The sequence below is a fragment of the Atta cephalotes genome (assembly GCF_000143395.1).
Source record: "Atta cephalotes unplaced genomic scaffold scaffold00022, whole genome shotgun sequence".
Lineage (NCBI taxonomy): Eukaryota > Metazoa > Arthropoda > Insecta > Hymenoptera > Formicidae > Atta > Atta cephalotes.
This window is the reverse complement of record NW_012130086.1, coordinates 2,929,038-2,944,719: the sequence shown is the minus strand read 5'-3', so window position 1 is coordinate 2,944,719 and position 15,682 is coordinate 2,929,038. Positions and strand designations below refer to the sequence as shown.

General features: G+C 36.5%; 1 protein-coding gene across 1 annotated transcript; it reads left to right on the top strand.

Annotated features, from left to right (window-relative positions):
- The first annotated feature begins 2,603 nt into the window (after nt 1–2,603).
- On the top strand, nt 2,604–14,592 carry LOC105619585. The gene is made up of 6 exons (XM_012201103.1): nt 2,604–2,987; nt 5,463–5,696; nt 7,288–7,475; nt 9,042–9,442; nt 10,624–10,701; nt 14,450–14,592. Exons 1-6 carry the CDS (start codon nt 2,604–2,606, stop codon nt 14,590–14,592), a joined length of 1,428 nt encoding a protein of 475 aa, XP_012056493.1.
- The last annotated feature ends 1,090 nt before the right edge of the window (nt 14,593–15,682 follow it).

The window sequence follows — 15,682 nt, the reverse complement described above, 5'->3', positions numbered from 1 at the left end:
CGATGTTTAAAAAGAATCTGTAAGAGTCCTCTCTGTTAATCTATACAGCATAGAAGTTTACTGCAATTTGAATATTATTACAATATTGTTAGAACATTCCAGTGTTGCTACAATATTGCTGGAATAATATCTGTGCTGTATGGGAAAGAATTTTTTCCTCAAACGAAACAATTCAATTGTTCCAGTATTAACATGTGCGAATTTTAGTAGATGTATGCACATTATTACATCTCCAAACAAATTGTTATTACGTGCTTTTCTATTTCAATCAACGGTACTTGTATTTATAACGATATAAACGAATCATGCTGTGATCCTTAAGAGTAGTACTGATTAGTGCGATTAACTATAATTGATTTTACCGCAGATCTTAATTGCCATGATTGAAACTACACCTTAAAAAACATGAATGTGCATTTAACACTATGCAATGTTTATATAACTTTTGTCGTGTTGATATTAATATTAACATAAATATAGTGTGGATTTTAAATTATGAGTTTTAAATCCATCCCACGATGTTGACATAAACACTAACGCGGTGAGAATTATATAGACATTGCATGCTGTTAAATCCATACCCATATTTTTTAGAGTACATATTAATCGAGATCGATAATGAGAAAGAAATGGATTAAGCCGAGCGCATGGACGGACCATTCTTCTTCCGTTTTGGCGCGAAGCTGAGCCTGGCGCTCGACTCTTTACTCAATTCTCGTCGGGTGTTTCACTGCGTTCGTGCTTCACTCTACTTACCAAGGCTGACCCTGTTCGTAATAATTAATGGCGTTAGACCGGGCGAGTGCGTGGCGGCGGTTTACTCATGCCTGGATCCGACGATAAATACATATGGACTTGGTATCCATTTGCGTCCGCGAGTAATACCATAGCTCGCCTGCTCCTCCGGTTATTAAACAATTTCCGCGCAATTGAACACGATCGTAATTAACGACGTTGTAATTAACGGCGTTAGCGCATGCAGATCGCTGGTGAAGTTACGTACCTATATGGCGTTAGACGCGAGGCGCGGTCTAATTGATCATTAACATCGGGGGATCCATCGATCTCTCTGTTCTTCTTCGCTTTCAGTCCTGATTTCGTCGGGCTATTACGTTATTGTAAACAGCGAGGTCTTTAAAAATCCGGAACATCACTCATGGTTTTTAAGTTTCATCAAATCATAATATGTACGAGAAAAGTTGATACATATCTCTGATAGCCTCGATGTGCACTGGGATGATATGATTGAAAATATTCGAAAAACTCGAGCGTGTTTAGCCACACGAGCGAATTTGACACGCGAATGTAACGGAAGGGAGATCATAAATCATTAATGCGATCCGGCATTCCTTCGTTAATGAGATCTCCTTCTTTATGAGATGAAGCCGGAGTCGGTTTTCCCAAATGTTGAACATCAAGAGCAGCTAATTAATAAACTTTACGGTTATATAGCGGCTTGTTTTTTCAATTAACTTTAAATGGATTCTACATAATTGATCCATTGCTGAGACAAATAAGTTTCCGAATGCTTGGGAACTAGGTCAAAAAATTAAAAAAGGATGTACATGTAAGAAAATATATTTGGAAAACTACATGGTTGATCTCTTAACGCGTTACGTGCCGCGTGAATTAATAATTTCGTTCGTTTGATGTATTGATTGTAAAAGGAAATATAATTATGAAATATATTTGATATTATACATGAATACATAATTATGACATGTGAAGCAATATTGATACATTAAGACTTCTTTATAATAATAATAATTATTATTATAATTTTATAACCATTATAAAAAATGCATTATTTATATTATCAGCAAACAAAGATACTGGTAATTCACACGACAATAGTATGAAGTCAAATCATTTAAAATTGATCCATCATGGAACGTTAACAAATTATTTCTATTAAAAGATAAATTATGTAGTTTTATAAATATATTGCTTACTCTCTATCTTATCATTTCTGCGAAAAATCTTAGGAAACTTTATTTAAACAATGTTGTGATTCAATAAAAATTCTATCCATACTTGCAGAAATTTGTTAATAAAAAATGCTCGCGTGAAGGTCAATTTGATGTGCTACATTTGAATTTATTTATATTTTATATCTAAATTTTTTAATTTTTTATTTAAAAGTTATTTATATAATTAAGACATATTTTAAACGTGAAATAATTTTCGAGCATTAGAGATTAAAAAGAAATCTATATCTTCTAAATATTTTTGTAGTAATATTTTCATTCATACGTCCGAATGAGTTCGATCTCCACGCAAGTGTGTGAGTAACTACTAGGCCGAAGGGACCGGCCTAGTAGATCAACGTGCATAAGCAAAGTGTCATTTAATCACGAGTATGGTTTTACAGGCGCAGTCGGTGAACCCTAACCGAGACCGCGAGCACGGGTGCGTGACTGCAAGAATGCGCACACGCAGGAGACGGTGCATGATGTCCCGGTGACGACGGGGGTCACGATTGTGATCACGAGCACGACCACTCACGTATACGCACGTGTGCTCACGCGAAGGAGAAAGAGAGAAAAAGAGAAAGAGTGAGAAAAAAAAGAGAAAAAGCACCAGAAACTGCCGCCGATGCCGCAATGAGGCTAGGCCCGATTATCTTGTCGTGGGCCACGGCCATGGCCGGCTGGCTGGGTCCATCGAGCGGAATCACGGCGACGGCGATGATGACATCACGGGCCTCACGCTCTCGAGATTACGAACTTTCGACGGAGTTCTTCCTGGTGCCGTCCGAGATCGGGCACGGGCTAGCGAGCGTGGCGAGCGTCATCAGCGTGCCGGCACCGAATCGAACGATCACCGTCTTCAGGACGCCGCCGGACGTCAGGAAGAGCCAGGAGGTGGAGATGCAGCCGACTCCGAAGTCCCTGTTGAAGCAACGGCCCTGGGCGCTGCCACTCGCTGCGCTCAGCGCCGCGGCGATGCTCCTCATGGCTGGTTTCGAGGTCTTCGTATTGTTCAAGGTAGCTCCGGTGTTATTTAATAATTAATGTATGTACGTATTATCTCTTTGTTCGCTCGTTATATGCTTTTATGGACTCCAGCTTCTCGCTGGAGGGAAAGTGGATTACATCCCGAAGAACGGACAATGAATAATGAGCTTTTGTCTTTACTTTTCTCTCTGTAGTGAATATTTCCTGAAATATTTTATGACGGTTATATGAATATATGGAGATTTCACGCGCTAGAATGAATCTTTTAATACATGTATCTTTTCGTAGTCTGTTTTGCAAATTATATATCTCTTGATTTATTAATCGTTTGAAAAACGATTCTGATGTTAATCTTTTTTTACTTGTTTTTTGAGCCATTAAATGATGTCTGTTTTAAACACGCAAATCTATTTTCGAAATATTTCGCTCATTTAGTTCAGTTTGTATTCAATACGCTTAGCACATAATTATGCTACCTGTCTATTGCATGTCTACTTGCTATATATTTTTTATAATTATTATGGAAATTTATTCTCCGTTTTATTCTAGAGAGTGTAATATTGACACCCGTTCACTCTCTCGATGTCTTCATTTTAGTTTTCCAAGTCGATCGTACGAAAAATGTGCGTGTCGAAGTATTAAGGAGGGAATTGGTGAATGGTGTATTAATATCTGCATGACTTGTCACTAGACGATCGCGCGACTGCGAGATTAATAGAGCTCGGAAAGGAACTATCGCGCATCGGCCTCTCCCCGCCGACCCACTATTAATCGTTTTCATTTCGACAAGCTCCAGTAACTGGCACCGAGGGAATTTCGCCGAGACCTAGGCCCAGTTTACGCTCACGTTAGATCGGCTTCAGTTTTCTCTCGGTTGCACCCTCCGACACGCTTCATTGAGCACTCTCGGAGAGAGACCAAGTCAATCATTGCTGTCGGATTAATTGGTATCGGAAATTCGGAATTTCAATTTAAGAGAAAGTAAATCGAGAACGAATAAAGAATAATAAATTCAAGTTTCATTAATATGATGTATAGCAATTTATGAAATTTATTAGAAATTTTGAAAATTTCGAAAAAATTCACTCAAAAAGTTTAGCATTTTATTTACAAGTTATATTTCCTAGAGAGCACGTTTGTTTCAAATTGAAACATCTTATTGTCTCTAATTCTGGACGTGCTGTCTAGCTTATTCTTTTCTGATGAAATAAAAATCGGATGTAATGAGAGAGTAACAGAAGCGTAAATAAAACTTCTAGAAGGCGAAAATTAGAACGAAGCATTTACGCTTCTTTTACATTTTGATGTTTCAATTTTCGCCTCTTAGAAGATTCATTTAAGCTTCTGTTACTCTCCTATTACATTCGACTTACGCTCCGATTTTTATTTTCACCAGGGCTCTTTCTTTGTCTCTTTCTCTATAATTATAAATATTTATTTGGAAATAATAATGATTCTCAATTCTTTAGTATTCATTTATTATGGAAAAATATGAAATTTTAGTAGTATAAAATAATAAAAAGTATGAAAAATAACCTATTAATTTGTAAATAAAAAGCAAGTTAGCGAAAAAAAGAATATTGATTATTTTAATTAGAGAAATTAACATTCATTCTATACGTGAGCAAGTTTCATCCATGCATAATTATATCGCGCGAACGGTTACGGTCCAATCTACGCGATTCGCATTTTGCGTCTCGATCCTCTTTACAGACTTAATAGCGTGAGAGCGATTTAGAGATCGGTACTTCTAGGGCTCTTGAAAATGCACTCTTGTATCTTGCAGAATAATATGCGTTAAAATACCCGAGCGTATCGAATTCGATGAAAGTGCATTTTGTACTTTAAATGTAAACGTACAGTATAATAAAGGTGCAACTTCAACAGCTATAAGCTATAAGTTCAAAAATCAATTAATTAAAACGCGTTAATATCATCTAAGTATAATATATATATGTTACAGTTGCAACAAACAAGGCTATCGAGATAGCAAAATGAGAAATGTTAATGTCTTATTTAAATATCTCGGTTTAAATATATCTTGGTTTTAGTACTAATAAAATTAGTTTAACATCTAACCTTGACCATAATTGGCATTTTTCATATTTAAGTTAAAAGTTTTTGAAATCTGCTAACATCTTTCTTCGTTTTTTAAGATTTAAATTTTAAAAACTTATTTTTAAAATATTTTGATGTTTATAAAATTGACGAATTTATCTTGACAATCGGTTCGTATAGATTGCTTGAGATTGAGCAAATCAGAATTAAGAAAGTTTTTCAAATATAAAAAAAGATGTCTGATGTATATATTCGAAGCTAAATTAATGAATGTATACAACGCAATCAATAAGGTGCATTTTCTTCGTATCGTGTCATTGATATAATTTTGAAATTTTATTCAAAGAGCTGAACATAATAAACAAAAAGTAGTTATAACGACTGTTTAAATCACAAAATAATTATTTTTATCACTCTGAAAGAACACTTTTAATAACACTGTTTTAGGCTAGAACAACGGCACCGAACAGACGACACTTGTTTTTGGGCCAGGCGTTGCTTCTGGGCCTCTTCCTTTTGGCGGGTCTCTCGGCCGCGGCCTCTCTCAGCCAAAATCCGCTGTCCTGTGCCGCTTTCCGGTTGGTGGGACTCCCTGCCGCCCTCGTGTTCGCCGCTCTGCTGGTCAAATGCGTTTTCCTGCTCTCGTTGAATAGCGGCGTGTATTTGCCAGCGCCCTATCAAGTGAGCAATCACGTACAGAGTATTCCTGATTTATCAATTATTAATTTAGCATTCGTTTTTACATTTTACAAATTCGGAGAATATTTTCCCAAGCAACACAAAAGTCAACAAAAAATTAAAATAACTTTATTTTGATTTTCATGACTTTAAAATAAAATCATTTTGACTTTCTCTTGACTTGATATGTGTTCCTTGGATTCTGATAAAACCCGATGACTCCTTGGTTTTCTCATGTCAATAATTACTTTGATAGAATATAATTTGAAGCTTATTGAAATAATCAGCGGAGAATCGAAAGTTAAAAAGACATCGAGGAATTTATATCGGTCAAAGAAGTGGCGAAATCAAACTCGCGAAGTGAAGACACATATCGATAAAACATATTACGACTATAATCAAAGTAAGCGAGATGCACAAAAATATAATAAATTACAATGTCATTTTATTCGTCTCCTTCCATGAGAGAAACTCCGCGCGAACAATTTCCGGCGTATCCGCAACGATCCGGATGTTCATCTCGCATAGCCATTAGTATGTCGTAAACGGGTCCCGGATCCTACCATCACCCTTCTCCCTTCGCCTTCCCTTTTTCATAGCGTTGCGTCATCGTACCGTACGCGCGACGATTAATTACAGACGCGCGCGCGCGCGCGAAAAACCACGGAGGCAATTATCGCGGCGGTGTATTGGTGCGTACGCTGAATGACAGGCGTGGCAGGACGTGCGCTTCTCGCCCTGCGGAGGCCTCATCCCTCCACAGGATAAACATCCATTTTTCATGTTCGACGTGCTCCCGCCTATTCCGGCGCCTCGCTCGGCCTCTGCATCTAGAAATCCTCAAGTAACAGATTGGATGGCTGGACACGATACATCCAGCCATATTTTTCAGGACCTGCTTAAGATAGAATAAGATAGATTGTGCATAAGATGGAATGAGATATCCACGCATCTATCTCATTTTATCTTAAGTGTCCTGAAAAATACAGCGGACTAATCAGAAGTTGTCTAAACAGTGTTCAATCTTTTACTTGAGAATCTCTAGGATTGCTTTTACGAGGAAAACTCTTTTAAAAACGTGCACGAGCGCAAGAACGAAATCAGGACGGTATGTCCGCGCTGACATGATGCGCTGCACAGTGAAATGTAATTGCATTCGCGTAATTAAGAACGTTGCCGTTGAAATGTTTGATTAGAGGAAAGTGGTAACTGGCCGATATGCGCGAGTGACATTAATAGGATTTTAACGACGTAATTATAGTCCTTGTACAATTTTGTGTATAGAGGTTTGTTTTTAAGAGGGAGAATATATAAGAGTACAGATTAAATTTTAAAAACTGAAGAATACATGCTTTGAAACTTGTAAATTTTTCATGCATATCTCTTGAGTAGACCATTCTATTTCTATTTCTAATATGTCACGAGCGTTTGACGTCACGAGTTAAAAGAATGCATGCCGCCGGTGCCGATGTCACCGCAGGCCGTTCACCTTTAATTAAAGGCGATCGACCAGGGGTAGACGGCCGCGTGAATCTTATAGAGGGGAAGTGTAATCGTGCGAGGGCCTTTCTTGTCTCGGTTCTCAATGCTGCAGGCGCTGGTGCTGGTGTTCGCGGTGTTGGTGCAGGTGGTCATTGTCGGGCAATGGTTTTACGGCGAACCACCTGCGGTGATCCAGGTGCAGCAGCAACAGCAACAGCAGCAACAAGCGACGGGCCAAACCTCACCGGCGTCCACCACCTCCTGCAGGACTCCGCTCGGACAGATAGTGGCTTCCCTCGGGTAAACTTTTGCTGATACAAAACTCTCTTCCTTCTCCAACCCGCGAGAAGGAAAGCGTCGAATCATCAAGTTGATCATGTTCTATTATCCTCGCGAAATCAAGATAAAACGTGTGTTAATTCATTATTTAACATTCCGAAGCCGACACCAAATCTGTAACAGTTACTGCTTTAGTACTTTAGAAAAAAATGTTTTGTTTTATAAATCAAAATTTTGCTATAACACAAAAATTTGATTGAAATGACTTTGCTATACGAAACTATAATTTTATTCAAACTAAATTATTTAATTGGTATAAGTAAATATTTTTGTTATTTATAAAGTAGAAAAGTGCATTTCATAGAAACAACGAAATTTTTTGTTATAAACAAAATATTTGATTGTTACAAATTGTTTTAATTAAACAGTTTTGCTGAAAGCACTAAATTTTTGTTCTAGTATGATACTGAATGGTGAATCTGTAAAACCTATTTAATTTATGTTAATTAAAAATTAAAAGGCACTAATTAATTTTAAAAAATTAAAATAATAAAACTCGTACAAAAAAGGATGAAATAATGAATATTATAAGTATATAAAGTAGGGACAAACCTGTATAGAAACCTAGTATAACCAGATAGAAAATATTTCTTGTAAAAATAAATCGAAAGTGTAGAATAAACATTTATCGTCCGAGACTTTGTTTCTGAGAAAATCAAGTTTGAAAAATGGCGTCGAGTGCATTTAATGAAGATACAGTTTGTGAAAAGGTACTGTGAAGTCAGAGTCCATGAATTCTGTAATTCAACGAGTACACGTTTGCTTACGATAAGAAATGTTTTCAGCAATTTCTCTCTTTAATGATATAATGAATATAAATAAAATGTTACTATTTGTCACATTTTCTTTAATCCTGCCACTCAGTGAAGTCATGGATGTTATGTAAACATGATAACGATTTACAATGTAAGTCCCACTCTGTATTTTAATAAGAATAATCCAAATATACGAACACAAAAAAATTGAATTTTTTAAATATTTTTTATAAAGAGATTTATAATTGAGTAGCTCTAATTAGTCCAATAGACTTACATCAGTCCCGGAGGGTTATTCTTCTGCTATTATTCTGCAACTTTTTAGTCTTTAACGTTTCGTTTTTTCATTCCGATTGTTTCATTCCGACTATTTGATATTTTGACAACAAAAAGAAATGTAAAATAATTTAAATTATAAAAAGTAATAAAATTATAAAAATTACCAAATAATTTTTAATATGATACTTATATATGATATTTGATGTAGTATTGGTACATAAATTGGTAATTGGTAATTTTTAGAATTTTTAAAATCAAATATAATAAATAAAAATAAAAACACCATGGATTACCACGCGACACGATGACAAATCACTTAAAAATTGATTCGGCACGGAACATGTTAATGCCTTTCATACTTTGATTAAATTTTTCAAATTAATTATTATTCTCAAGACGAACACACAACAAGACGAACTCAGCGCGATAACTTTCGTAATTACTTTTGCTACAAGTGAATGAAATCTTTTCCATGATCTTCTTCACATTCCAGGTATCCCGGAGCATTATTAGTAGCAGTGGCATGTTTAGCAATCCGTGCGCGAGGCGTCCGGGATAATAATCGGGAAGCGGCCTTCATCGGCCTGGCGGTCGGCCTTTCGCTGCCGATCTGGATCTCCAGCGGGATCGGTACGCTCGCGACCGGCAGCGAGGGTGATCGAGAGGCTTGGCTGGCTTACGGTCTGCTCGCCACGTCGCTCTTCGTCTTCCTCACGATGTTTCTACCGAAGGGACGCCAACTGGCTGCCCTAGGTCGCGAAGGGCCCACTGCAGTCATTCGCGATCACGACGATGCCCTTAGTTCCCTCCCCGGCAGTGGCTATTCACCCTCCTTCTTCCACTTCAAGCCCGCGGAAGCATCCCTGAAAAGGAAAATGCATTATCATAGTGCCGGTATGTCACTCTTTCAAATGAATCCGGGTTTTTTATTCCTGCATTAGACTGCACTAAAACTCTTCCTCGTCAAATGTCAAACGTATGACTTCCCAAGTAGAACACAAATAAAAGTCATAATAATAGTGTAAGGATATTTCATCATGACTTTTGTCTCTTACGAATTCATTTTTAAGTGACAATATCTACCGTTACCACTTAATTATGATTGTGTTCCACCTGAGCTGTTTCATTTTAGATCCAAAAGTTTATTCTTAGCTATAGAAAACAAACTTACGGATAACGAGATTAAAGTCGTTTACAATGAACAGGAAATGTGCAACAATATTATTGCGACGATCATTCTCTCTCTCTCTCTCTCTCTCTCTCTCTCTCTCTCTGCTCATCCGAATATTCAAGTTTCACGATTACACTTCTCGGAGTTGCAGCGTGCAACACGTTCCGATTCGTTTGCTCGATACCCGCAAGATAGATCTTCAGGTCATCACGCAGTAGCCGCTAAGAGTGCGGACAACGTAATCGCGCGCCAAATAACGGAAATGCGGTCATGACCGACGGAATCGGCGGCGCGTGAAACGTGAATAATTGGATAAACGAGAAAGTAAATAAACGGAACGCGTATTTTCATCGTTTAAAAAAATAGAGCAGCAATTCTCGCGATCGATGACGCGAAAACTTTCGCGATCACGATAATTGCGCGCGAATTAGGAGAATGCATTGCGTGCAAATATATGATGCGTGTCACACTTAATAATCAGCTCTGGTAGTATTCATTGGTTAAACATTAGTTATATTGATATAGTAAATGTTGTCCAATATAAAATCAATATTAACTAAATTCAATACAGTGTTAATATAAAACGCAAAATGTTTATTTTTACAAGATCAAGTAAATATTGGGGATCAAGTTTATAGTCATTAATATTACGCCAACAATTTGTGCTACTAGAAAAGTTGCAAATAGATATGTAATCGAAAATCTGATGTCCTTTAAATCGTCATGTCAACCAAAAGATAGAAATAATGAGCTTAAATCAAGCGTGATTAACTGGCAATTGGTTATGACGGTTGTTTCTATAGAGTAGATGGTAATGCCATCGCGTAATTCGCGTAATCATTTCCTCTCTTATCTCTCCTCCCTCCTTCCGAGATTATCATAACATGGAAACTTCTAATTATAGATCGAGTTGCACTGGTCTCGTCCGGGATACCCGGATGCAGCGCCTGCAGGCACGGAGGAAGTCCCATATACTCAGACGGTAAGCCGTCATTATTTATTTTTAAAATCAGTCGACTGATTATTACGTGTCGTATGCAAAACTACCCTATTGTGCATCGTAAAGTATCGCGCAAAGACCCCGTTGTAAATGCCCTGGGACGTACATTTTTATCAATTAGGTACGTTGTCGGTGTCCTTCGCGTCACGCAACGACATGGGCACAGGAAAATCTGTCACAGGACACTGACATCAATCCGAATAATACGTTGTAATTAGCATAACAATCTTAATCCTTTCACATTCGGCAAAATATGCATATCTCTGTACATTTAAGAAAAATCATATTTCTATTTATTAAATATTGAATCGCTAAGATTAAATAGAGATATTTAGAAAGGGATTGTTTTTAATTGTAATTGAAAGATTTGTGATAAAATACCAACAATTATTTGCATATAGTGAAGTTAAAGATTTCTTGGATCAATCATAAAAGTTTTGAAATAATATATAGTACTTTACTTTCGCATAAATGAATATTATTCCGATAATATGAATTTCTGATATTTATATTATGTGAGAAGTATAAATTAAACTTTTGAACATCATATATTTCCTTGTCATAATTATTATTAATACTTGCAGATATATGATGAAAACTTTTACATCATGTTAATAGCTCTTATTAAATACATTAATACATATGTAGTTCTTATTATTATAATATACATTTTATTATATTTTTTATGTCGTTTGATAAATTAGATATATATACGTCTTACAATATCTAAAAATATATCAATAAAGAAACTTTTATTACAATGTAAAGATATTTTACGTTTTGCATCTGCTATTCATTATATTCATTATTTTAAAATTTTATATTTTCATATTCGTAACAATTATAGAAAATTTTTTAAATAATTAAACTAGATATGTTCTTCTTATCGAAAAAATTATACACGAAAGAATTAAATCTTATTATTATCTTATTATTATCTTGAATATTAGAATTTCGAAAAAAACGTTAAAACGCGGGATAACCTCATCACGTCGTAATCTGTGCAAAATTTTTCTCATCCAGTTTTAATCTTCGGCTGAGAATGCGAGAGAGACTTGCTTAAGAATATAATTTTTCTTCACCGAAACTATTTCGCTGTACGTCGGTATCACGTGTATCGTCGGCAGAATCTCGACACTTCCTGTCCTGCCCGCGCATTTCCTGGCCCGAAACTTTTCCTTCGTCACGCTAACGCCCTCGACGACCTTCACCTCGAGCAAACGAACGAAAGGGAGGAAAAACGGCGGAAGGAAAGACGGGGAGGGGAGGGGGAGAGAGACGTCGCGCGGAGAAAAGAGAGGGAGAAAGTCCGAGGCGGAGGTCAATCGCTTCTTGCTTCACGATGTTGGAGGACGCGGGGGAGGAGGATAAATCCCGTTAGATTGGACCATGCCCTCGTGAAACGACGACGCCAATCGCGGTGACAAAAATCGCTAAAGTGAAATAGAATGAGCGCGACGGATCATCTCGCTTGCTCGCAATCGATACTTCACGGAGACTACCACTCGGAGCGGTTATTCCTCGTCTTTACCTGTCTTTCCCCGTCCGAGAAAATCCGAGTTTCCAGATATATTTCCCCTTAGAGAGAATAACAACATTAGAGTTTCACACTTTCTAGAGACACATAATGGAAAAGCGCGCGCGCGTACGAGTTTCTAGATCCTATTCAGCTCTATTCGAAGGGAACGCGCTAATGTAACCAGGTCGCGCCGTTACTCAATGTATTACAGATACGAAGTGTAAATGGACAATTAAAAAAAAAAAGAAACAAATGAAAAGGAAGACGAGAAAGAAAAAGTCTCCCGTCGATGCGAATCGCGATCATTTCTCAAACGCGAGCACGTTTGTACAACATGACAACGTAGATCATAGTTGGATCATAAATCACAGCTGGATGACTTTCACCTACGCGCAATACGCTAAAGACCCCGACGCGTGTCCATTCAGCGAGGAACGAGGCACTTTGTAACGAGTGTACTCCAACGGTCGCGGCCGTTAAATCGTATACGAGCTTCGCGTCGAATCTTCGAGAAATCGAGAAACATGCCACTTTCGCCCGAAGATTCGATAACGGCCCTGTTCTCGTAAAAGAGCAAGCAATTTCTCGCGGACGTTATTCCACCGATAAGCTGCACACGCATCTCTCGACGCGATACGATTTCTTTGCGTTTCTTGCGAGGCTCGTTATTATAAGCAAGGCGTGAAATGTGCAAGAGATTACGAGAGAGACGAAGGTCGCTAGCCTCTTCAGACTAGGTCTCTACACCGAGCTGGTTCACGACCCTCATTACGCGAATCACGACATCTCTCTGACAGAAGCTTCCTTTATCATTAGCCCATAGCACGTAACGTAACACATGTAGACACCAGGAAAATATCTTAAAAATAGTAATAAAACTTTTGTTTTTATTCATTTTGGAATATATCGATATTGTGACGGCAATTGGAATATTTTTATTTAATATATTACATTTCGTGTTGTATGGAAAGATTATTGCAATTATTCGAGTTATCTTGAGGTTTTCGAATAACCAGATTTCACTAAAACGAGAAAGAGATCTTACAATCTGAGTATGAAAGTTACGATAGTAATTTTAACAAAAATGACAATGATTACAACGGTGTTGTACATGTAATTTGTTATACAATGTTATACAATGTTTCACAATTTTTTTTTGCAGCATAATTTAAAATAACTTGTATAACATTTTATAATATGCACTGTAATCTTTGTTAATGTAATAAAAAATATGTAGATGTATATCTATATATATATTAATATGTTATATTAATATTAATTGCCATAATGATAAATAATAATAATGCCGTTATTCAACAAAGCATTATAAAAAAATATATTTCTTATAGAATTTATATTTCTATTTCACTTTCTCTCTTCTATTATGATATTTTCTCCAAAGAAAAAACAATACAAAAATAATGTAACATCAAAATGTAAGGAAAAAGAAATTTCTGATGAATTCTTAGAAATGTATCTGTAAATTTACACTTTCTTTCTTCAAAGATAATTTTGTTTAATTGTTTAAGAAATTATGTTAAAGAGCGTATCAATAGTAGAGTATAATTACAGATTACAGGCTACACGTGTCGAGGACAAAGATGAACTCGCGTAATCTAACGACAGCTGCGAATAACGAGACCTACTTTAAGCCGACGATTTTAAATTACAGTCGCGCTTAACGCGTGCGGCGTAACGAGGGCTTCGTCCCGGTTATGCACAACGTGATTTCGATTCCTGTGTATATCTCGATATTATAATTCATTTATTATCACGAGGCGAAAATGATAGCCACTAGACACACGGCATGGAAAGTTACGACCGGATATTCGCTTTTCTGATTGATTCCAAATAATAAAACGTTTCCGATGGACATAAACGCGAGGCGATGCCATAAAGGTGATTCATTCCAATTTCCCATCAATCTTGGATATTTTCTCTTTTACACTAAATTAATTATTCATAGTAAATATCGTCACAAGAAAACATTTAGGATAAAGCGGAGTAATTTGAGTGGATTAACAGAAATTTTCAAATTGAAGGATTGAGGTCACATAATGCATTCGATCAAGCATACACTGTTGGTGTGTTCTTTATGTTTAATTTTAATGAATATAACTATACAACCTATACAATTTTTCATACGATTCGAAAATTTCTGTTAATCCACTCTGTATCCTGTTTTATCCTGTACTCTTATATTATTTCCAGATGTACATGGACCGATGGAGACATTCGTTTTGCCACCCGGTATGTACTTGAGACCGGAGGATGCTGGGAATCTCTACACGACCTTGTCGGCCAATCCCAACGTGTTCTTCCAAAGGGCTGCCCATCCCGGAATGATGTATTGAGAGGGCGAATCTTATCGTAGATGACAAGACTCATATATGTCGTGTCTTAAGATTAAATCACGCACAAGCGCGCGATTGTTGATCTCTCGTTATTGTAAATAATCGTCGTTATCAGAATCTTAGTGAACGATTCTACTTCTATAGTACTTCTTTGTAACTTGGACGATCACCACGGGAGTGTTATCCCGCCAGAGACGCATACGCGATCAATTGCAGATCGCTGCGAGCAATAGATGAACCTGCGTGCTGCGAATCATCCGATGCGAGACTCGAACTGGATGTGTACGTGCTTCCAGAAGAACGCAATAAATGTTACGACACATTCTTTTTTTGTAATACGAGAACATCATTTTCCACTCACTTTCGATGCCTGCGGATGAATCTCTTTGATAAGATAATCCAATCTCTTTGAGAACATTCGCACCAATCATCCTGTTAATTAATTGAGAAATAAAACTCGTTATAAATAGTACTTTATAAATAGTACTTTTTGCGAGCGTTAGAATTTTAGACTTTCCAAGGAAAATCGACTCTTCGAGGACGACTTTGGCCAAACTTCGACTAACTTAAACGGTGATTAATTCAACCAACAAATTTCCATTTCTATCAATCATAAATTAATTGTAATCTCGATTTAATTTCTGTCTGCAATCTGAATTTTTTGTCCAGACCAAGTTTTTTTACTATTTAAAAAAAAATTCGAGATTATACTTTTCAACAACTCTATTACATTATCAAATATCTTTTAACTCCAATATTAAACTTTTTATTTAATAAAAATTGAAATTGGACAAAATTAAGGGTGAAATTTGAGAATAAAATTTCACTTGTGCCAAGAAAGATTGTATATGGAAAATTAATTTATTCATTATCTTTTTCTAATGTTTAAAACTAGAAAAAGTAAGTTAAATCAAGTAATTTATCTACAATTAGTAGAAATAAACAAAAATTATAATATTTTCTTCTACGAATCGAGCGACAAGAAATTAATAACTCTATACACAAAAACAGATATTAATTAAGTTAATATTAAAATATTATATTTATCGTACGACAAATTTCTCAAGTATTAATTGGAAAGAAGAAAGAT